The following is a 24,656-nucleotide window of genomic DNA, read 5'->3' as shown; positions in this document are numbered from 1 at the left end:
GCCTTTAGCAAAAACTTAAAAACAAAACTTTTTTTCTCTTCTGCATCATTAAACTATTAAGCATTGAATCAAACTGGTCTGTGAGTATCTGTGTTTTTGTGTAACATTATGTAAGCTTTGAGTTCAGTTTTTAAACACTCACTGATTAGATTAACCCACGTATAAATCTGCTTGAAACTACACTAATTTCTCTTGAAATTACTTTAATCTTTTTTGATCTGATGCTGTTTGCTTCTGTGTCCTCCATCTAATTCCTGCTTTTGATGGCATCAGCACACACGAGCATACAATTAGACACACACACACACACACACACACACACACAGAGAGACACACACACAAAAAACACACACATGATGAGGTCTCTCTTTTAATAATTCTCCCCTCCTTTGCTTCCCTCTTCCCAAAATTTTAATTTCACCTAATAGTGCTAAATTTAACCAAATATTTTGCTAAAGCTTTTGTACATTGTCATAATACTTGGGTTGCAGTCACGTGGTTCTGATGACGTGCGGAGGCAGCGCGATTTTTGAGTGGAGGGCGGAAGTAAACATGGAGGACACTGTGGAGAGTCAGGAGAGCAGCTATTGTGCAACTTTAGACCCCGTTTCTCGGGAGAGATATAAACAGATAGTTAAAAAATATATCGGACGTGATCCGTATTCTTTGAAAATGTCCGAATACACCACAGAAGTAAAGGATTTGCCTACTATCGACGCTGTGGATATCACCAACTACTTGGTCCTCCAGACTTCTTACTACACTAGGGAGCAAATGAAAGCTTTCAAGAGTCTGGAGGCGTACAATTTTTTTGTCAGCGGGTGGGTCCACAACCTTGGAACAAAACGTCTCCGTGATGGATACAGTTTGGTGTTTGCAAGGGTGAGTGTTTGTTCTTATATTGCTTTATCTTAAACACGCTAACAGTTAGCGTTAGCGGCTTTAACGTCAACAAACATGCCAAATCCTTAGGACTTCGTTAGAGTGACAGTTGTTTGTTTCAAGGTAAACCATTCTCAGAGGTCTAACGAGACACCTCTGAAGACTTGGGTAATTGCAAAGGAGGATGGAGAAGTGATTGCAGCCCATTGCAATTGTATGGCAGGGTTAGTAGCCTAATTAAGTAGGATGTTATTGCAATGAGAACACACACATACACACACACACACACACATATACGCATAGGGCACTGCTAGCATTTTGCAGGTGTACTTCAGTAGTAGTGGGGAGAGAGTGTTTTCTTTTAGCTAAGAATTCATCAGCTAAGAATTTGTGTGATTGCCTTAGATCCCTCATGACACTCAGATGCATTTTTCAGATAGAGGGTAGAACTATTCAGTCATGTCATCACCTAGATAATGATTTCTCTATAGGCTGTTGAGAAAGAGTTAATGAATAAACATGTTACTTCAAATAAAGTGCCATTGCACATTAGTATTAGTAAGCTATGCATCATCAAAATGTACTGTAAATATTGCATTTCATGTTAAAAAGATTATGTGCTCTATTTCCAGACTATCAGAATCATGCTCGCACGTTGGAGCTGTTCTTTTTGCAGTTGAAGCTGGGGTGAAAATGAGAGCGACATGCACATCAGAGCAGTGCAAGTGGCTGATGCCATCTCATGTTAAAAAGGTAAGCCAAAAAGCAAAATGTAGGATAAAGAATGTTATATTGGGACTTCATGTGACAGTAGGATAAAATATCTTCCCCTATACTGCTACCTTGTCGTGGTGGGGAAGCTTGAGTGCCTCAATGACCCTGTAGGCTATACCGGCGGGGGCTTCAAGCTCCTGGTAGATCTAATCAAGCCGGGCATATATAGCGTTTTGGAAAAGAGCTTTTTAAATTTTAATGATCTTCTTTGGCTTAATTTTTCCAGATTCCTGCTTGCCCAGTAACTCTGATTGACTTCTCTTCAGCAAAGTCAAAAAAACGAAAGCTTGAGTGTTCCATTGATGGCTGCACAAGTACACAAAAGGTTGGGAAATCACTTCCATGCCCAAGAGTGCAGAGAGATTCAGAGACATACTGTAGGTTTTTTGAGAGTTTAAGCAAAAACTGTCCAAGGAGTGCAGCACTGATGTCTAGGGAACCTTACCACAAAGAATTTGTCCCCCAGTCTAGCATGCTTCCTAAAACTGTGCCTGAGTACAGAACACCAGAGACACTGCAGCTCCCCCCCAAAGACCTTGAAGAGCTATGCCTGGACTTCCAGCTTGAAGAGCTCACCCTGTCCCAAGTCCAGGCTGTAGAGAGGGCGACTCGAAGTCAGAGTGCAAGCAGTATTTGGTTTAGGCAAAGAGCTGGACGCGTAACTGCCTCTAAGCTGAAACAAGTTCTTAAGACCAACCCCCAGCAACCATCAAAGAGCTTGATCAAGGCCATATGCTATCCAGAGGCATATAGGTTCACCACAGCTGCTACAAGGTATTTAGGGTTTGATGTAGGGTAAGGCAGAGTTAAGATTTGGGGTATGAAACTGTCCATAACTGTAACTAAAAAAGTGTTATGAAGATGGAGGTTAGTTATAGGCTTATACGGCTAGGGTTATACAGGGTAAGAACTAAGTATAGTTTAGGGTAATGGCATATTGTATAATACATCACTTTACTGTTTTACACATCCAATACTAAGTAATAATTTCCTTTTCATGTTTGGCATGTGTACTGTTTATAGTTATGGATGCAAACATGAAGCACAAGCCAGAGGAGCATATGAGAAGCTTATGAGCCAGGAGCATGCAGGCTTCTCATGTATGGACAGCGGTCTCTGGCTGAACCCCAAGTGGCCATACATGGGGTCCACCCCTGATGGGATAGTCACTTGTGACTGTCATGGAACTGGCATCTGCGAGATTAAGGTATTGACTCTGTTGTAGTCAAGGCCATAGGTGTGACATCTTTCCATAAGAATCAGTGAACTGAGTAAAAATGCAGGAAATACCTTTTCTAATTTCTAATCTATTGTTCAATTAAGATAAGATGAGGCTTTATTGTCTGTCTCAAATAGACCTTTGTTTTGGGCAATGAGAGATTATGATAACACAGACCACACCCATCATCTTTGCTTCTTCACTGTTTCATCAGATAAATCTTGATTGTTGTTCTCATCACTGTGATTTTAGTGCCCACACTCTCAGAGAGATGCGGTCAACCTGCGCATGCGTGCTGGGGAGAAGGGCTTCTGCCTCATCAGTGACGGGGATAATGTCACACTGGACCCAACTCATGACTACTATTACCAAATTCAGGCACAGCTTCACATTGCAAATGCAGAGTACTGTGACTTTGTTGTGTGGAACCGCAATGACATATTTGTTGAAAGGATTTTGCCTGACCTTGAGTTTTGGGACGATGCGATTCCTAAAGTTGAGTGTTTTTTTAGAAACAGTATACTCCCAGAAATACTGGGACAACAAGTTACAAACATACATGTGTAATGTGATAAAAGGACGACAACATAATGACATTTTGAATATTGTTATGACCTGATGGTAGTCATTATGAGTTCTGGCTATTGTATTTGCTCTGACGTAGCATTAGAGCACAGATTGTCATTTAATTTTATTGTACATTTAATTGTGTCATTTAAGTGTTGTGTAACACTACACAATGATTAAATGCTATTGAGGCAGCATAATAATACATTGGTGGTTTATTTACAAGATTAGACTTTTAAACAAATAAACAAAATAGATTGCAATCCATCTCACAGTATAATACTGTACAAACTGCCAGCACAATATGACAGTTGGAGAAAAATATTTCATTTGAAAACATTTACAGACTAATCAGGAGTCAGGACTTAGGTACTACTATTACTCTACCCTGTTCTACTTATCACCAGAGCCAAGCAGCAGATACTGGACACTACTCTTCCTCTCCACCCCCTTCTGTGAGCCGTGACAGTGACAAGACATTTAATTTTTTTTAACTGCTTGATTACTACCCACCCCCCTTACTCCAGTGGGACAACAGACTCGGAGAGATTTGATAAGGCACAACAAATTACCCCAATCTTGTCGATCAATGCATGTGTCTCACCTGGCTTTGTGGACATGTTCTCTATTGGCATAGCCCTGCTCTGCAGAATTTGATATTTCCTCCTGACTAAACCTATGACTCGCTCAACATGGATACGCAAATTGGCTATTTTCCTTGTCTCTGCCACTTCATAGGCTGACAGCTGTTTTCTCCCTTTAGTGAATGCCGGTGTCTGTAGTGAAGCACAGTAAAACCCCACATTATCGCCAATATTGAACCCACGATCTGCAAGGACAATATCTCCAGGTAACAAGTTCTTTAGGAGGCCACTCTCTATTGTGATCTGCTTATTGCTAATTCTCCCTCCCCAGGCAGAAGATATGTAAGTGACGTAGCCTTGGGGGGCAACACCAATCAAAAATTTTACAGTGTGATGGTGCTTGTAGTTGGACCAAGTTTGAGCTTGTGCAAGAAGATTAGATGGTCTCTCAATAAAGACTTCAAAGCAATCAACAATCACAGCCACTTTACATCCAAATGCCTGTCTGAAACTCAGTGGCATCGTAGCTTGAAGAACATGTCGCTCTGGCCACTCAATTAGGAACTCTAACCTTTTATGAAGTATGTCAATTACTTTATGCCAAACTCTAGAAGCAGTGGACAGAGAAATATTGAACCTGAAAGCTAAATCTTTCAGGGGCAGATTTAGTCTCAGCCTCAGCAAAACTAGTATGAATTGTTCAAATTTGGACAACAAAGACATAGGTCCCGAGGTGATATAGGGCTCGCACAGTTCAAAAATCTGAATTAAAACTAAGAAGTTGGGGAGCCCTGTGTAGAACTTTGTCTTGTCTTCATTTTTTTCAAAAGCCTCCTGGCTGAACTGTGTGTCCAGAGCCTTGCTCCGAAGATCAACCAGCTCTGCTGTGTTCTGTCTCAAAACATCCTCCATCTTCTCGATGTCATCCATCGTCAGCTCTGTCTGGCATCCAGCATCCGCACAGCCTGCAATATAACAGTGGGGGAGCATAATCAGCATAATAGAGGCAACCTCAATTTTTACTCATTTTCACTGTAGGAGTTTTTTAGTGGGCTATTAGAATCTGGTGTAATGTGTTTAATTCACTATGTTAATTTAATGTAATTATTTTTTTTAATCAACAAAAAACATGTTGCGTCTAAACAAAAAATATATTTATATGTTTCTCACCACAGAAACCTTACATTACGGATATCTTTACTTATCTGTGAAAGGAGACTGTCTGGAATCTGGCAATATAAGAACCACAGCAGTGTACAAAAACCTGTGGTGTGTGCCTGACGGTAATAAGTGCCACTTTTTCTTTTTTTCTGAATAAAATGGTATGGATTTACTCTGTGATTAAAAAATCACAAACATGTAATATGTAACTTGGACCATAATCATTACAGATAATGGCATCTTTTTCTCTTTGACATGATTCTTGTTTGTTTTACATCTCAGCACAATATCTTACCTGGATAAGTGAATGTCTCATTCACACTGAAGTCTTCTGGTTGTGGATTCTCAGCTGGAAGCTGCAGTTCGGGGTTCTCCACTGTCACTAGGCTCAAATCCGGGCTCTCAGCCGTCTGTCGCATATCCAAAATCGCCTCTGCACATCGATGCTGTTCTGCCTTAAGCCTCATTCTTTTATCTCGTTTGAGAACTGATTCCGATCTGGGTTTTCGTTCGTAGCCGAGATTGACCGTCGGAGCCCAGTCCTCCGACTCTTCGTCATCCAAAGCACTTGGGCAGCCTATAGTCCCAATCAAGTCAATATTAGACTACTAACTTAAAAGCACTAAGTAAACGAGAATTTAACGACAACATAATGCTAATAAGTTCGTTTGCAAACATAACATTACCTCTGACGAAGTGGTCGCTGCAGACACGGGCATTGGCAGACTCTGCTCCTCCCGACTGTAAACGTAAATTTAAAATCCATTTTTTCCTACGTTTTTCGGTTAGAATTTTCCATTTTTCTCCTCTTCGTTGGGCTATTTTTGGTACCCTAAAATACCGTTTATCAGTTTCTCGGGTCGACCTACTGGAGCATCCGTAAACACAACAGGACAAAGGCATTTTGCGTACTGTCTGTCTGTGATTTTGCGCTGATCTTTTTCACTTCCGCCCTCCAGTCAAATTTCGCGCTTTACGTCGACGTCACGTCTACGTCAAATGAAACCCAGCTATTGTTAAGATACAACCTTGCACCCTTTTCACAAACCTTTAACCCTTTACAGCCGATCGGAGCGGGCACGCTCTGTTTTGCGTAACTATTTTTAAATCCCGGTAGCTCTGCAACCACGTAAGCTAGCGCAATAATTTTTTTGCATATGAAACCGGAGGAGTTGTACTTACATCTGATGCCATCAGCTTGTCCTAGGTCACGGTTTCCTTCCACATAAAGCTTTGCAAAAACTGCATAAAAAGCGCTTGCAGGAACAAAAACATAATATTCCAGAAACACGCTTTGCCGATCCAATCAGCTGTTCAAAACACTTCCTATGTTGGAATAGACGTCAGCGCGAACTTTTGCATTTCCGCCATTACCTGCCCGAAACCGGAAGTGACGTCATTTTCGCGGAAATGTAGTCTTTTTTATGATCAGGGCCTCAGTGCATATACTGGTCTTTTTAAAAGTTATCTTTGACTTTATGACTTTCTGTGTCGTTTCTGGGATGCTTAGGACTCATATTGCACTGCTGGAAATAGTTTATTTTGATGCATATGCTGCTGATTTGCAAATTTGCAGTATAATATTTATTTTCGTTTTTCCTGCAGTGTATAAAAATTGGTGTATTTCAAAAATAAAACTATGAAGACACTCAAAATAAATTTCCTGTGGTGGAAAACTATTTTGTGCAACTTTTTTGTATTTACAGTTTTGAGGGATAAGCCTCTTAAATTTCTCTAACTACAAATATATGTTAAAAAAGCAAAAACGATTTTCAATTTTTTTGTAGTTTATTGACCTTTTTTGCAATTTATGTAATTACTATGCACTTAATGAATACATATTATTAAAATCTGGGCTATAATGGTTGTATTGATGTATAGCAACTTGAAATGCTCCCAAAAATGGCTCCACAGCAGGTAAAAATATAATATAAGCTCTGGCGGACTTGGTTCTATGGTAGGTCTTAAAGGGTTAAAAACAAACTGAAATTTTTTTTCACAAAAGCTCTGCAAATACATAATAAAACCATGTTAGGTTACTTTTATAACAACTTCTGGGTAAAAGTCGTAGGTTTGTACGTTTAAATGTTGGTTTAAAAATCGTGACTCAACAGTTGGGTTGGCGATGTGCTGGGTTCTTTAATTAACTCCCTGGCTTGAATAATTCTATTGGGTCATAGGTTTGCTAGCTTTGATCAAATATTGGGCCAAAATTTTACCCAATTGTTTGTGTAGAAGATACGCTTCAGAAGAAGCCACATTATTCTTCTGAAACTGCCATTTTCAACTAGACTGTGACCTGATCAGATATCACTGATTTCTCCTCTCCTATGAAATAAAACATGGTAAGCAAAAAGTGAATTCCAGCACTCTAAAAATCACTGGGTTATTTTTGATAATTACACTTTACTGGTTTATTCTAGAACTTTACCTACTGATTAAAAGCCTTTTTACAGACAACACCAGCTAACTTGTGATGAAGAAAGATAAAGTTATTTCTACTTAAAAATGCTTGATAATGTCTTTTAAACATATTATTTGAAATGAGGCTGAGGTTGCTCTGTTTGACAAATTATTTAGCAATTAGTACGTCAGATTACTACAGAAACCTTAGCAGGATAGTAGGAAGGATACACGATCATACTGGTACTGGCAATTCCACAGCATATCCTTTAATGCACATTCTCTTCATCAACCACACAAGACCTTGCAGGAGGTCTCCTCTCTTCAGAAACTCACTCTGCAGGAGGGGGAAATATAGGAGATCTCAGTCTGGGTGTCTATTGTCTTGTGTAGTCTGGAAGATGAGTGGATGACGGGGTGAGTGCAGTTTTCTCTGTGGTGGAGCGGGTGGGCTGTCCTGGGCTCTGCGGGGCCAGGCGGCGCTGCCGAACTAGGCCCCCCCTTTCGCTGACGGGTTGCAGAGTATGGGGGTGCCTACTGGGTGCAGCATTCGATGCTGTTGACCATAATATCCTATTAGAGCAATTAGAATATGCTGTAGGTATTACAGGTACTGTGCTGCAGTGGTTTGTATCATATCTATCTAATAGACTCCAATTTGTGCATGTAATTGGAGAGTCCTCTTCACACACTAAGGTTAATTATGGAGTTCCACAGGGTTCAGTGCTAGGACCAATTCTGTTTACATTATACATGCTTCACTTAGGCAGCATCATTAGAAGACATAGCATACATTTTCACTGCTATGCTGATGACACCCAGCTCTATCTGTCCATGAAGCCAGATAAAACACACCAATTAGTTAAACTGCAGGAATGTCTTAAAGACATAAAGACCTGGATGGTCGCTAACTTTCTGCTTCTTAATTCAGACAAAACTGAGTTTATTGTACTCGGCCGTGAAAAGCTTAGAAATATGGTATCTAACCAGATTCTTACTCTGAATGTCATTACCTTGGCCTCCAGTAAAGCTGTGAGGAACCTTGGAGTCATTTTTGACCAGGACATGTCCTTCAATGCACATATAAAACAAATATGTAAGACTGTGTTCTTCCATTTGCGCACCATCTCTAAAATTAGAAATATCCTGTCTCAGAGTGATGCTGAAAAACTAGTTCATGCATTTATTTCTTCCAGGTAGAGTTGGATGTCTCGAGACCACTTTTACATGGTCTTGGTCTCGTCTTGGTGTCGACGGACTTTTGTCTTGGTCTCGGTCTTGCTCTCGCTGTTTCGGTCTTGCGTTCTCAAATCGCCATAGTGTTCAGGAGATTTGGAGTCAACCATCAGCGGAGCGGGGGTGGCGTACTGGGCTTAAGCCCGGGTCATTTTTTTCAGAAGCATGGGGTCTTTTGGAGTGTAATTTTTTAGTTAGATGTCTGACTGACAACTGTATAAAACAAAAACAACACACGAAGCACGGTGCGCACCGTTGTAAATTCCCCCTAATTTTGGTATGATCTGAGCTCAGGCACTAGCGACTGAGCACAGCACCAATGTGAGCGAAGGGGGGGAAGCTGCTGCCTGCGAGTTTGTTGCAGACAGAGGAGAGCTTAAGTTTGACCAGGTACCAAAGAAAATCATTCGTACTGAACTAATAATGTAAATATGACGGTGTATCACAAAAAACTGAGATTAAACTGATTACTTGGTTGTGTTACTTGCTCTTCGAGTGAATCAACAAATGGATAAATAAAAAGCCGAACAGCAATGCTGATTTTCTAGAAAGTCTTAGCTTACATTTCATATTTTCAGTTGTTACCCTCCACGGCTAAACAAACTCTCTAAATCGGTTTCAATTGTGTACTGATGAACACAACAATGGACATAAGGAGCTTCTTTCAAAGAAAAAACTCAGGTAGATGTTATTTTATATATTATGCTTTGGATGTTGTTCAGTATATATATGCAAAACAAGAGGGATTTCAGTATACAGCAGTATATTCACATTTGAAACCAGATATTTACATACACTTTAGGGAGAAAACATAAAAACTTTTTTTTTACTGTTAAACATAAATGTAGAGTAAACTTTTGTTTTAGATAAATGTTGAAATATCTTTTGAATTAGTTAAATGTCAGAATAAAAGAGGGAGCTGTCTATTTTAATAACTAAATACACTAAGTTTATTGTTAATTAATAAGAAAACTCCAGACGATTCCATTCTGACCTGAAGAAGTTTCTGATAGGTTAGTAGAGTCCATGTGAGTAAATTGGTGGCACAGCTGTAGATGCATATAAGGCAAAACACAGAGCCTGTTTCTTTGACATGAGAAAATCAAGAGATGTCAACCAAAACACCAGGAACAGAATTGTGGACCTCCATAAGTTTGGCTCAATTTTGAATACAATTTGGTGCTATTTACAATTAAGAAATACAGATAGTTTCTCTTTTTACTCTTAAAGTTAACAAATATGTTTTTTATATTTGTAAATCTAACGAAATAAACATTTAGTCTGATTTGATGTTACAATTAAAAAAGTGTTTGTGTTTTTATCTGAAGAGTACATAAATACCTGGGGCCCGTTCTTCGTACGTCGCTTACTACATCCAAGATCAAATGACACATCCAAGATCAAATCATCGCGCTAACCGTGAGCTCGCTAATCCGGTTCCCCGAACACACCTGCTGTTGACGATTACTACAGCTGGACGCAGGAATGTGACATCACTGGGCGTCGTAAAAGGGGCTACGCATCGATAGTAGAAACATTGATCGGCAACCCGCTGATTGGTCGGCGAAAATGTCGAAGGGGCGTGCTCGGTATTTTCCGGCAGCAGAGCAAGAACTCTTGAGTGAGGGATTTCAGGAGTTTCAGAGTTTAATTAAAACGCAAGAGAACACTGCAAAGGCTGCAAAAGCAAGGAGAGAGGGCTGGCAGAAAGTTGCTGACAAATCAAACTCGTAGGTAATTTAATAATAATAATAATAATGGATTGGATTTATATAGCGCTTTCCAAGGCGCCCAAAGCGCTTTACGATACCACTATTCATTCACTCCCACATTCACACACTGGTGGAGGCAGCTACGGTTGTAGCCAGGCTGCCATATCGCGCCATCGGCCCCTCTGGCCAACACCAGTAGGCGGTAGGGTAGATCTATCATATGACACTATATTGTCCAATATCATATGGCATTATATTATATTATAATATGTTATATTATATCCCCTTTCACATTAGAGCCACAACAGGACCCACAAGAACATGGGAACAAGTAAAAGTGGAATACAGGAGTATTCTACAGAATGGTAATATTTATCTCTTAGATTGCTTTGCGTCTCTTGGCAAGGTAATACTGGCCTGTAATACTCTGTTAGTTTGTTCATAACAGCAACCAAGAAAAGGGCAGAGGAAAAAAAGACAGGTGGTGGTCCTGCACCCCCTCGTCAACAAGTTGGTTAAGTAAATAATACCCTCACGGGAAAATCGATATCTCTCTATGAGCACACTGTCGCGCTGAGCTAAAGGATCCTGTCTGTCCCGCAATATACGCTGGATTCTGAGGACTCTCCTTATCAATCTTGCACCTTCCGCAATGGGCTGCTCGCGTATACGGACAGGACATGGCTGCGACAGGCTTCCCAAATCCACCTTCGCTTTTATAGCCGTGGTCTCTCATCTTGATTACACGAAGTAATTTACAATTACTACTCTGAAATATGAATTACATCTGTAATAATCACATACATGTAATAGAATGTTAATAGTACATTTCCCTTTTTTAGGAAATGACCTGTATGTATCTGTGTGAAATCAATAAATGGATCAGGTGCTGCATTGTCTTTAGTTACATTGATAATATTTATTTATGGTGAAACAGTGGTGGAATATCGCTGTTGCTTTCGTATAAATGAAGCGGACATACCTGCGTGGCCGCGATCTAATCCTGTTTACATAAAGTGAACCTGCTCCCGAGCAGGTTTACGCTTACGGCTCTGTTGCTATGACAGCAAGTCCCGGATGAGCTTCGGGGAACCGACTGATCCAAGATCACGCGAAATCGTCAACAATCTAATCCGGCTAACCTACTTAGCGAGGTACGAAGAACGGGCCCCTGGTTTCAACTGTATATTTGATGATTGTCAGCACAAAGAGGGAGAGAGAGGAACAGAGAGGGAGAGAGAGGAACAGAGAGGGAGACAGAGGAACAGAGAGGGAGACAGAGGAACGGAGAGGGAGAGAGAGAATGAGGACAGAACAGAGATGGAACAAGAGCAGGTGAGACACACATGTTAGTCAAATGGTTGTTTGCCCAAACTCATCAGAACATGTATCTAGTACCTAGTGTTTCTTTTTAGATACCATTTGTTACTTTTCAAATTCTATATTTATTAAGTTATGCAGGCTTGTTAGCACACCAAGGCTAAATAATTATATAAACATTTCTCAATCTAAATAGTGTACTTCGGTAGAATTAAAAAATAAGTGTAGTGCAGGTCTATGATGATTTTTAGTGCTACTATCATCTAGTTCTGATTCTGGTTCTGTCTTGGTTACTGTTGTTGTCCTGTTTTAATTCCGGATCTGTCACGGCGACCCAGAACCGTGACAGGATCAGTTCTCGGTCTGGTTAAATTGGGGTTTAGTCCCTGTGTCTTGATACAGGCCACACTCTGTTCTGCCTTGCTGCTTAATTACAAAAACTAGTTTAAGGTGTCCTGCATATGTATATAGAAGTGTGTATATATATATATCTATATATATATAGATATATATATACACTGAACAAAAATATAAATGCAACACTTTTGTTTTTGCTCCCATTCCCCATGGGATGGATGTAGAGACCTAAAATTCATTCCAGATACACAATATAACCATCCCTCCCAAACAGTGGTCACAAATCAGTCCAAATGTGTGGTAGTGGGCACATCTGCTATATTGAGATAATCCATCCCACCTCACAGGTGTGCCACATCAGGATGCCGATCTGACATCATGAGTAGTGCACAGGTGTACCTCAGACTGCCCACAACAAAAGGCCACCCTGGAATGTGCAGTTTTTTTCACTATTGGGGGTCTGGGGACCCAGAACCGGTCAGTATCTGGTGTGACCACCATTTGCCTCATGCAGTGCAACACATCGTTGCATGGAGTCTATCAGATTGTCAATTGTGGCCTGTGGAATGTTGGTCCACTCCACTTCAATGGCTGTGCGAGGTTGTTGGATATTCGTGGGAACTGGTACACGCTGTCGTATAAGCCGGTCAAGCACATCCCGAACATGCTCAATGGGTGACATGTCCGGTGAGTATGCTGGCCATGCAAGAACTGGGACATTCTCAGCTGCCATCTGCCCTGAACAATGTGAACCATGATTCATCTGTGAAGCGCACACCTCTCCAACGTGCCAGACGCCATCGAATGTGAGCATTTGCCCACACAAGTCTGTTACAGTGACGAGCTGGAGTCAGGTCAAGACCCTGATGAGAACGACGGGCATGCAGTTGAGCGTCCCTGAGACGGTTTCTGACAGTGTGTGCAGAAATTGTTTGGTTGTGCAAACCAATTGTTCCAGCAGCTGTCTGGGTGGCTGGTCTCAGATGATCTTGGAGGTGAACCTGCTGGATGTGGAGGTCCTGGGCTGGTGTGGTTACACGAGGTCTGCGGTTGTGAGGCCGGTTGGATGTGCTGCCATATTCTCTGAAACGCCTGTGGAGACGGCTTATGGTTGAGAAATGAACATTCAATGCACGGGCAACAGATCTGGTTGACATTCCTGCTGTCAGCATGCCAATTGCACGCTCCCTCATTGCTTGTGGCATCTGTGGCATTTTGCTGTGAGACAAAACTGCACATTCCAGGGTGGCCTTTTGTTGTGGGCAGTCTGAGGTACACCTGTGCACTACTCATGATGTCAGATCAGCATCCTGATGTGGCACACCTGTGAGGTGGGATGGATTATCTCAATATAGCAGATGTGCCCACTACCACACATTTGGACTGATTTGTGACCACTGTTTGGGAGGGATGGTTATATTGTGTATCTGGAATGAATTTTAGGTCTCTACGTCCATCGCATGGGGAATGGGAGCAAAAACAAAAGTGTTGCGTTTATATTTTTGTTCAGTGTATTTAAATATATATATGTGTGTGTGTGTGTGTGAAGTCATTCTTTTTTGAACAAAACTCAAAACAGACAATAATAATTTTTCAGTCATTTCTACCCTCACTTTGTTTCCTTTCGCTGCTCAGCTCTCACAAAGTGGCTCAGTTATGCTCCAATCACTCCATATTGTGGCCAATCACATGTGAGGATATAGGATAATATCATTATATGAAAAACAGAGAGGGTGAGAGACGCGACAGTCAAGTGGAGCATCCGTCTGTCCTCTAAGTGAGTGAGACAGTAGACAGCGATGAGGAGGGCTGTGCGAAAGCAAAAACACATAAACATGCCTGACACCCGGAAACGAAGCAGCATCTGGCTGCAGTTTTTTGGTCTCGGTCTCGTCTCAACTTGGTCAACTTGGTCTTGGTCTTGTCTTGGTCTCGATACCCTCTCGTCTTGTCTTGGTCTCAGATTAAGTAGTCTTGACTACAAGTCTACCTGGATCCACTGGGACCTCTATCTGAACAGGACCTGCAGTGCACTCTTCTTCATTAGTCATCAGCAGAGTTCTGTCTTCTGGAAGGGTGTCTGGGATTTCCTTGAAAAGAGAAGAAGGAGAGAATTATGGGTCCTGTAAACATCACATTATAAATCTTCAGTGTAAGAGCATTAGCCTAGTGGATTACAGCAGACATTTGAAATTGGCCTTATTCACTAACTGTGCACTATTTGACATGTCCATCGAGTCTTGCCAAAATCTAAGTGTGCTTTGGCTGACCAAGATTAACTCTCAAAATGAATGCTTAGTGAATCATAATTAGAACAATGATTACTTGCTTTATTTTTTCTTGGTCAATGCACTCATTCCTGAATATTCTTTAAAAAACAATACGGTTAGAAATGTCATGATCTTTTTGATTTCATTTCTTGACTTGAAAACTCAACTAACTATTGTGTACTTATTTCGACAAATCTATAGTCCTATATTCATAATAAATTCAATTTATGTTTATGCATTAAATGTGTTTTCATTACAGTTAACCCAAAATGTTAGTATTCCGACACTAACATAATAATAATAATAATAATAATAATAATAATAATAATAATAATAATAATAATAATAATAATAATGGATTGGATTTATTTAGCACTTTTCAAGGCACCCAAAGTGCTTTACAATGCCACTATTCATTCACTCTCGCATTCAGACACTGGTGGAGGCAAGCTACGGTTGTAGCCACAGCTCCCCTGGGGCAGACTGACAGAAGCGAGGCTGCCATATCGCGCCAGTTGGCCAGTTGGCCGTTGCAGAGACAAGACTAAATGTTGGCCGTTGCAGAGACAAGACTAAATGGAAGGGCTAACCATAAAAAGAGACCAATAAGATGGTCATTTATTATTTGGTATAACTGAAATAATTAAATGCTAAGGGATAAGATAAAATGGATAATAAGATAAAAGGAATAAAACTTTATTTTGGTAATCATCAGCCTCAAGTTGTTCTAAACCTGTTTCTTTGTTCTGTTCAACACAATAGAAGATATTTGAAAAAATGTTGGTAACCAGTTTATTGTCCCTACTGACTTCCATAGTATTGTTATTTTACACTATGTCCATACTATGTCAATGGGGACCAGCAACTGTTTGGTTATCAACATGATTCTATGTTAACTGTTACGATTCGATGTTGTCAGTGTTTTGTTTTAGGCGTGACTGTTATGTGTTTCCTGTTTTACTTTGAAGGTCTGTCTTATCTCAGTGTGTTCACTTCACCCTTCTTTGTCTCGTCAGTTCTGATTTGCCCCAGCTGTGTTTTCCTCCTGTTGTCCATTCCCTGATTGCTCCCTCTATGTATTTAAGCGCTGTGTTTCAGTTCGTCATTGTTGTGATCTCCCCCTGTGTTGTAAATGGTTTGTTGTATATAGATGTAAATAGTTGTCGATACTTTTTCTTCCTCGCTAGCTGGAGGGGTGAGAAGCCATTTTTCTTCGGGAAGCTTTTCTCCTGTTTTTGGTTAGGGAGGCAGGTAAGACACCTGTAATTTTCGTTTGGGGTTCTCTGTGAAGGTAAGCCAGCTGCATTTCATTTCTAGAGTTTTTGTTTGTTGTTTTGGCCATGCTCACCCTGACGCCTGCTATCTTTTGGGACTTGATAAATTGACTGGCTATTGTGAAATCCGTGGTAGCTGTTTTTTGTTGGTTCGCCCCCCTTGAGGAGGGGACGTTGGGTGTGGAGGGTGTGGGGGCATTTCTCCTTATTTTTATTTTTCTGATGTTGCACGCCAGTTTTCCCTGGGCTGGGGTGTAACATAAATGGGGGCTCGTCCGGGATACGCTGGAGGGACCGAGGGACCGCTTCAGCCTCCATCTGTCTTCGCTGGAGGGACCGAGGGACCGCTTCAGCCTCCATCTGTCTTCGCTGGAGGGTCCGAGGGACCGCTTCAGCCTTCCGTTTTCGCTGGAGGGTCCGAGGGGCCTGTCCGGCCTTCGTCCGTCTTCGCTGGAGGGTCCGAGGGACCGCTTCAGCCTTCCGTCTGTCTTCGCTGGAGGGTCCGAGGGTCCGCTTCAGCTTCGTCTGTCTAACAGGTGTCTTACAGACACCTGTAATTTTCGTTTGGGGTTCTCTGTGATGGTAAGCCAGCTGCATTTCATTTCTAGAGTTTTTGTTTGTTGTTTTGGCCATGCTCACCCTGACGCCTGCTACCTTTTGGGACTTGATAAATTGACAGGCTGTTGTGAAATCCGTGGTAGCTGTTTTTTGTTGGCTCATCCCCCTTGAGAGCAGGGGGGTGTGGGGGCATTACTCCTTTTATTTTTCTTATGTTGCATGCCAGTTTTCCCTGGGCTGGAGTGTGACATAAATGGGGGCTTGTCCGGGATTGTTGAAATGGGAGTTTTGAGTTGGAATTGGTTTTTGATTAACTTGCTTTTTTCACCTTTAGAGATTCAACTTCCCAGTGAGTGTCCAGCTGAGCTTATTAAGTTCTTCCTTCGGGCACTCTTTTGTTGTTTTGCCTTTTTTATTTTTGGAGTAATCCTGGGCGGGGATTCGTTCCCTGTTGGGGATAGGCAATTTAGGGCTCCGGTTGCTGAAGCTTTGCCTTTCAAGTCGCCTCGAGCCCAGCACGCTCCAGAAGATAGGTAGGTGAAGTTTGTTGTGCTTAGGAACTGGGTAAGTTGTTTGTTTGATGTGTATGCTGTACGTTGGTCAGTTAGTCAGTTAAAGTAAGTTGTGTAGTTTTCCATTAATCAGTGGATTATTGGGTAGCTTCTGAGTGAGTTGGCAGAGAGGTGTGGTTGTGTCTTAATTAGTGTGTGTTTTCTAACCCTTCTCCGGCCCACAAAATGGCTCATGCAGCCATCAGTGCACAGGTGTCTAGAAGCTCGTTTGTAAGCAATAACATCCACCTGGTTCCCGTCTTCTGTGAATCTAGTGTTGAGAGCTTCTTCAGTGTGTTTGAAAGCATAGCAACTGCATTACAGTGGCCTGAAGACATGTGGGGGATGATTGTTAGAGTGAATAGTTAAACATTTGTCATTTTTATATTTACCATTTGTTCATTGTTTTAACTCTGTGAAAGGAATTCTTTCTTTCCTCCCATCCCCAGATTCTCGAGGTTCTGGGTGCAAGGTTGAAGTGTTTTATCACAGGAACGTCCTTTCGAAGATCTGTTTGATGTTTGGTAGAGCTTCCTACCCTTTGTATGGTTTCACTGTGTTACCTTATGGTAAACCATACATTGGGTGTGGGGGAGACTACCCTCTTTATGGTCAAGGATGTTGTTCCTGCTTTTAGGTTATATGACCCTTTGATCAGCAGGAACACACACACACACACACACACACACTCACACTCAGTGTATGCATTTATATACAGTGCCTTGTCTTTGTAACCAAAGGGGGTTGCAGGGGGAGGTGTTTTGTAAACTATTGTTTGAAGTTTGTCAATAAAAAGGCGGCGAGAGGAGGCCACCATTGTGGTCATTTCGACGTGCTGGTCACAGATGAAAAGGCCTCCTTGTGCAAGAAATCGATCGAACACTGTTGCCTTGTTTTTCTTTCATGGGAATAAGTCTTGGATACAGCGGGGTCTGAGTTTAGACCCAACATTTTGTTCCTGTGTAAATTCACGGGTAAGCTTGTTCTCGTCTGTCTAGGCAGGACGGCCTAGTTTATGAGAAGATTAAAAGTGCTGTCCTCCAAGCCTATGAACTTGTACCTGAGACCTATAGGCAGGATTTTCGAGGTTTGGAGTTGGCACAGGGTCAGTCCTATCTTGACTTCGCTAGGGACAAAGCGAAGCTTTTTGATAGGTGGTGCTCCACAAGCCAGGTTAACAATTTGGGGTCGTTATGGGAGCTCATGCTTGTGGAGGATTTTAAAAACTCTGTTCCTGAGTGTATTGCTCTTTATTTAAGTGAACAGAGGATTTCCACTTTACAGCAGGCTGCCATACTGGCAGATGAGTTTACCCTAACTCAAAAAACAAATGCTGTAGAATATGACATCCCTTCTCACTATAATACATCTTGGAGAGCTAGGAGGGAGCCAGCTAACGAGGCTGAAAAAGTGGTCGTTTCAAGTTCCAAAGCAAAACTGTTTCTTCTGCCACAAACCTGGACACCTTGTTGCTGACTGTTTGAGGCTGAAACTCAAACAGAAAGCCCACTCTAAGCAAAAAGGGCCTGCTTTGAGAGAAGTCAGTCATGGCTCTCAAACCGACCAAGTTGCCAGGCCTACTAGGAGGCTAACCTTGGAGCACAATTGCTCAGTAGCACGCTGTAGTAAGTGTAAGAGGTCAACTAGTCCAAAATTGACTTTCCTGTTTTTTGACAATGATTTGGCTTTTCCCAAAAATCGTTGGTTTTCTTCAAACTACGTGACATCCATAATTTCCTAACATTACGTAGTCTACATATATCCAATATGATTTTATACCCTCAATAAATACAAAGTATGACCTAGTAACAGAAAAAAAAATCTGATATTTCGATGAGGAACAGTCAGCATTTCACAAACATTACACTTGTTTTGAGAGAGTGAAAGCTATCACAAAAGGACAGAAGCTGTAGCTGCCTAGTGAAACTTTTTTCTGCTCTCCATTATTTATGGAAGCATCACTTTATTCATTATTGAACACAAAACAAAAAAAAGAGACAAATCAAATAAAAACTTGGAAATGCTACAAACAACAAGCAAAAGAAAACTGTAAAAAAAAAAAAACCCTGTTGAATTTTAGTGGTATTTGATGAGGGTGTTGACTGAGCATCCACCGATCTCTAAAGAAACAACAGCTTCATGTGTGACTGATCGTGCCAACAGTGTTTTTTTTTTTTTTTTAATGGGAGTTGGTACAGTAGCACATGAGGAAGTGAGGCTGATACAGTGACTTTGTAAACACTCTCACATTACAGCAAATATTATAATGATACTTCTCTCATGACAACTTGCCATCTACAACTATTTTCCCATAAGGGGGAAGATGGTCTCCAGAGCTGGCACATTCATGAGCTTTCTCTTTAAGGTGTAAACTGTAGTAGGATAAATGATACATTTTCTCACAATCAGTATTGACTATTGAGTATTTGAGTATTGTATGACTTAAAAATATTTAAAAAAACAAACACATTTTCAGTTTTTGCAGTTGATGTTAAAATCATTCAATCCAAGCTGTAACTTGCTTGGTGCATCACAATGACCAAGCCATGCTATGTGTAAATGATGGTTTTCTTTGAGTTGCTGCATTGAAACGTTGTCAAATCAAATCGTATCAAATCTGATTTGCTTTCAAAGTGTTCGTTTCCTTTTTTTTAAACTGTCTATTTTATGGCCGTTCAAAGGTCTTTATTGATCTGTTACCCATTTTAGGTATTTTGTTTTTTATAGAAATACAGTGGAGAAACATACATGGGAGCAAGACTGACTGGGAGATAGAAAGAGAACACCAAATGCAGAGACAAGACTAAATGGATGGGATAAGGCTGACTAAACATGGGGCATGGAAACTCCTCTGTTCCGTGCTCCATGATAACACAAACCTACAGACTAGAAAACAAAACTAAGAAGACATGAGAAAACAAATATAAACAGAAGGATCACAACTGTAAACCAAAACGAGGAACAGAACCAAGCTAATCAAGTTCGCAGATGACACCACCGTTATTGGGCTCATCTCGGACGGGGATGAGTCTGCCTACAGGAGGGAGGTTGAACGTCTGGTGACCTGGTGCAGCCACAACAACCTGGTGCTGAATGCCCAGAAGACAGTGGAGATTATTGTGGACTTCAGGAAGCACACAGCCCCACTCCCCCCCATCATCCTGACTGACACCCCCATCACCTCTGTGGACTCATTCCGCTTCCTGGGTACCACCATCACCCAGGACCTGAAGTGGGAGCCCACCATCACCTCCGTCATCAAGAAAGCCCAGCAGAGGATGTACTTCCTGAGGCAGCTGAAGAAATTCAACCTGCCAACACGGACGATGATGCAATTCTACACTGCAATCATCGAGTCCATCCTCACCTCCTCCATCACCGTGTGGTACGCTGGAGCCACTATCAGGGACAAACAGAGACTGCAGCGTGTTGTGCGCTCTGCTGAGAAGGTGATTGGCTGCAGACTCCCATCTCTGCAGGACCTGTACACCTCCAGGACACTGCGGCGTGCAGCCTGGATCTCAGCTGACCCTTCTCACCCTGGACACAGTCTGTTTGACCTGCTCCCCTCAGGCAGGAGGCTCCGGTCCATTCGCACCAGAACCTCTCGCCATAAGAACAGTTTCTTCCCCTCTGCTGTTGGACACATGAACAATAACCACATGACTGTCCCCGCCATTAACACATGACCCTACGCTGTGTCACTGCATCATTCCATGTTTGGCACTGATCACCACCTGCACTCATGTATATATCTTTCTACGTAGCACTCATAATTCCTATTCTCATGTATATATCTCATGCACATATCTTTCTTTCTACATAGCACTTTAATTCTTATTGTTTGCACTGAAGCACCGCAGCAATTTCCTAATGTTGTAAACCTCAACATCTGGCAATAAACCCCATTCTGATTCTGATTCTGATTAACCATAGGACATTAAACAACCCAGAATCAAAAGTCCAGACACATTTACACTGGGCCATAGACCCAGGAGCGTGACATCTTTGTTGACCAGCAGTCAATAAATGAAATTAAACATCCATGAAATTCAAGCTGGGTGGAGAGAATTGCGTAAGCTTGGTAAAGACAGGGGTAGTGAAGCATGGAATCAAAACACACTTAAGTATTTTTAGTGCATCTCTTCCTGGTATAGAAATGTAAGAAAGTGTATATAACTGTTCATCTCTACATGGGGGTGAAGCTATGTTACAAATATGCTGTGGATCTGCTATCCTTTCTTTATCAAACTGCTAATCACTTTTGTTAATGTGTTTCTTACAGAGACACTAAATATCATCATGAAGCTGCTGACTGCATCTGCACTTCTCTGTGCAATGATGGCTCTGACCACTGCTCAGGGTAAGTATAAAAGTATGTTACTAGTATCATACTGAATGTTGTGCATGTCAATGGGCTATATACAGCTGTACAAATAATGAGATCTATTTTTAAATACATGTTTTTAAAAATAGAAATCTGAAGGAAGAAAATGACACATTTTCCAGTTGAAATTTGTTGAAAAGTAAAACTATTGCCAATAAAACACAAGTTAATGACCATAATTGTAATTATTCCAGTAAAGGGGGAATTGAGTCAGCATTATGTCACACAATATGTTTGCTTTCTCTTATCAGATGAGTGCTATGTTCTCAAGAAGTCCTCATCATGTCCCGCTGGTTGGACTGAGTACAACAACAAATGTTACTTCTATGTTTCTACACCCTTACCCTGGGGTGATGCTCAGGTAATAACACCAGGACTCACCAGTTACTGTGACTGCGTTTCTTTGATTCTTTAATATTTGGATAAGAGCTCATAATAATATTTTTTAATATTATATTAAACATTTTAATATTGACAATTATTAAAATGTTATCAAAGCCAATGTGCTGTTAAAATTTGTCTAAAATTATAATAGTTTGTATTGATCATTGTTAATGTTATCATTTATTGAATTTTAATAATGCTATCATTTGTTCTAATATGTATGTATGTCACATGTGGCTTTACTTTTTAACAAGTAAACAGTAACAATATATTAGTAAACAAGAAATACAAACAAAGAAGCAAACAAAGTCTCCAGTTTCACGTTCCTACAATTTATGCCATGGATAAATCACCTGTCAATTTTTGCTTCGATTAAAACCAGTTCTTATATGCATCCAAGCTTATAATAGCAAATATTATTTTTTTAAATTTATAAAAATAATGCTAATTATTGCAGTAAATGGTTTAAGCCACCAACATTAACTGCATGAAATAATTCTGAATGATAAATGATTGTAAATGTATTAATCATTAGTCCTTTCAATATAATAATTATTAAAAAACGTTACTTTTTATTACTTGTTGAATTGTAAGCTATTAATAAAAGGTCAGATAATTAAAATCAATAATTTTGTCAGTCAATGTAAATATTTCTTAGTATGTTTTATTATTATTTGTATGTTTGTGGTGGTGTAATCATGAAGGTTGTTTTATAAATCTTCTGTAACTCTTCTGTCTTTTTGTTTACTGTAGAGAAACTGTCAGTCCATGAGTGCAAACCTTGCATCTGTACAGAGCCTTGGGGAATACCAGCTGATTCAGAGGGTGATATCTGATGGGAGTAGAGCTAATGGACGGACATGGATTGGTGGTTCTGATGGTCACCAGGTATTCCAGTCTGCCAGTTAAAACATAAATCTATCCATTGGATATTTTACTTATTTTTCACTCTTATCTTTTTTTCCATTTCCATATAATTCCATATATCTTGTTTCATATATTTGATGTCTTCAGTTTGCATCTACAATGTCGGTAGTAGTGAAAGTAAAGACAAACCAATAAATGAGAAGGTGTGTCAAAACTTGGTAGTCGATGTATAATGTTAAAGTGTAGTTTTGTTAAAAAAAGATTTCTTATTTTTAACTTTTTTCTGTTCTGTAGGAGGGTTATTGGTTTTGGATCGATGGAACACGTTTCCAATACACAAACTGGTGTCGGGGGGAGCCTAACAACTTGGGCGGCGAGCAATGCATGGAAATGAATTTTCCAGGTATAATATATACAAGTGCTATTGTCATTATACATAAAACCAAAAAAAAAAACATAACATTTTCATATTTTTGTGTCCATGCAACAAAAGTTTCGGTTAAAGTATATTTTTGGTGTTTACAGGAGACCTGTGTATGAATGATCTGTCTTGCCAGGCCCGACTCCCTTCTGTCTGCATTAAGAGTAAATGATGATTCCTGGCTGACATGAAGGCACATCATCTGTAAAAGAAAAATCTTCTCATATATCACTCAAAATATCTGTTTTCACATCTTTACTTTTTTCTTTTGCTGCAACGATGCATAAGGAACGAAGCGACAAGTGACATAAAATATTGTGATTTTGTCTTTTAAAAGGAGCAATTGAAATGTGTAATGGAAAGAATGCTTTTAGCAAAAACTTTAAAAAAACCTTTTTTTTCTTTCATTAAACTACACTCAACAAAAATATAAACGCAACACCTTTGTTACTGCTCCCATTCCCCATGGGATGGACGTAGAGACCCAAAATTCATTCCAGATACACAATATAACCATCCCTCCCAAACAGTGGTCACAAATCAGTCCAAATGTGTGGTAGTGGGCACATCTGCCATGTTGAGATAATCCATCCCACCTCACAGGTGTGCCACATCAGGATGCTGATCTGACATCATGAGTAGTGCACAGGTGTACCTCAGACTGCCCACAACAAAAGGCCACCCTGGAATGTGCAGTTTTGTCTCACAGCAAAATGCCACAGATGCCACAAGCAATGAGGGAGCGTGCAACTGGCATGCTGACAGCAGGAATGTCAACCAGATCTGTCGCCCGTGCATTGAATGTTCATTTCTCAACCATAAGCCGTCTCCACAGGCGTTTCAGAGAATATGGCAGCACATCCAACCGGCCTCACAACCGCAGACCTCGTGTAACCACACCAGCCCAGGACCTCCACATCCAGCAGGTTCACCTCCAAGATCGTCTGAGACCAGCCACCCAGACAGCTGCTGGAACAATTGGTTTGCACAACCAAACAATTTCTGCACAAACTGTCAGAAACCGTCTCGGGGACGCTCAACTGCATGCCCGTCGTCCTCATTGGGGTCTTGACCTGACTCCAGCTCGTCGCCGTAACAGACTTGTGTGGGCAAATGCTCACATTCGATGGCGTCTGGCACGTTGGAGAGGTGTGCGCTTCACGGATGAATCATGGTTCACATTGTTCAGGGCAGATGGCAGCTGAGAATGTCCCAGTTCTTGCATGGCCAGCATACTCACCGGACATGTCACCCATTGAGCATGTTCGGGATGTGCTTGACCGGCGTATACGACAGCGTGTACCAGTTCCCACGAATATCCAACAACCTCGCACAGCCATTGAAGTGGAGTGGACCAACATTCCACAGGCCACAATTGACAATCTGATAGACTCCATGTGGCGATGTGTTGCACTGCATGAGGCAAATGGTGTTCACACCAGATACTGACCGGTTCTGGGTCCCCAGACCCCCAATAGCGCAAAAAACTGCTATATATATATATATATATACTGCTATATATATATGTGTGTGTGTGTGTATTCCAAAAATCTGCTGTCTTCTGTATGCCTATATCTTACACACACACACACACACACACACACACACACACACACACACACACAAACACACACACACACACACACACACACACACACACACTTTTTACTTCTTATATTATATAATTAGAAATATATATCTGTTAGGGTTTCTCGGAAAGGAAGACCTG

General features: G+C 41.0%; 3 protein-coding genes across 3 annotated transcripts; 2 read left to right on the top strand and 1 right to left on the bottom strand.

Annotated features, from left to right (window-relative positions):
- The first annotated feature begins 484 nt into the window (after nt 1-484).
- LOC113028482 (uncharacterized) lies at nt 485-3,901 on the top strand. Its single transcript, XM_026178796.1, has 7 exons — nt 485-882; nt 1,006-1,106; nt 1,515-1,635; nt 1,883-2,430; nt 2,680-2,863; nt 3,128-3,375; nt 3,850-3,901. Exons 1-7 carry the CDS (start codon nt 505-507, stop codon nt 3,899-3,901), a joined length of 1,632 nt encoding a protein of 543 aa, XP_026034581.1. The 5' UTR covers nt 485-504.
- A 59-nt stretch (nt 3,902-3,960) lies between these two features.
- On the bottom strand, nt 3,961-5,606 carry LOC113028474 (uncharacterized). Its single transcript, XM_026178784.1, has 2 exons — nt 5,483-5,606; nt 3,961-4,991 (listed from the first exon to the last, which is right to left on the bottom strand). The coding sequence occupies exons 1-2, from the start codon at nt 5,604-5,606 to the stop codon at nt 3,961-3,963; spliced, it is 1,155 nt and encodes a 384-aa protein (XP_026034569.1).
- Nucleotides 5,607-21,170: 15,564 nt separating this feature from the next.
- On the top strand, nt 21,171-23,099 carry LOC113009140 (ladderlectin-like). The gene is made up of 5 exons (XM_026147286.1): nt 21,171-21,231; nt 21,507-21,616; nt 22,393-22,527; nt 22,801-22,909; nt 23,032-23,099. The coding sequence occupies exons 1-5, from the start codon at nt 21,171-21,173 to the stop codon at nt 23,097-23,099; spliced, it is 483 nt and encodes a 160-aa protein (XP_026003071.1).
- The last annotated feature ends 1,557 nt before the right edge of the window (nt 23,100-24,656 follow it).

Source organism: Astatotilapia calliptera, chromosome 2, assembly GCF_900246225.1.
Source record: "Astatotilapia calliptera chromosome 2, fAstCal1.2, whole genome shotgun sequence".
In the NCBI taxonomy this organism is placed as follows: domain Eukaryota; kingdom Metazoa; phylum Chordata; class Actinopteri; order Cichliformes; family Cichlidae; genus Astatotilapia; species Astatotilapia calliptera.
The sequence above is the reverse complement of the archived record's forward strand: the minus strand, read 5'-3'. Positions and strand labels throughout refer to the sequence as shown.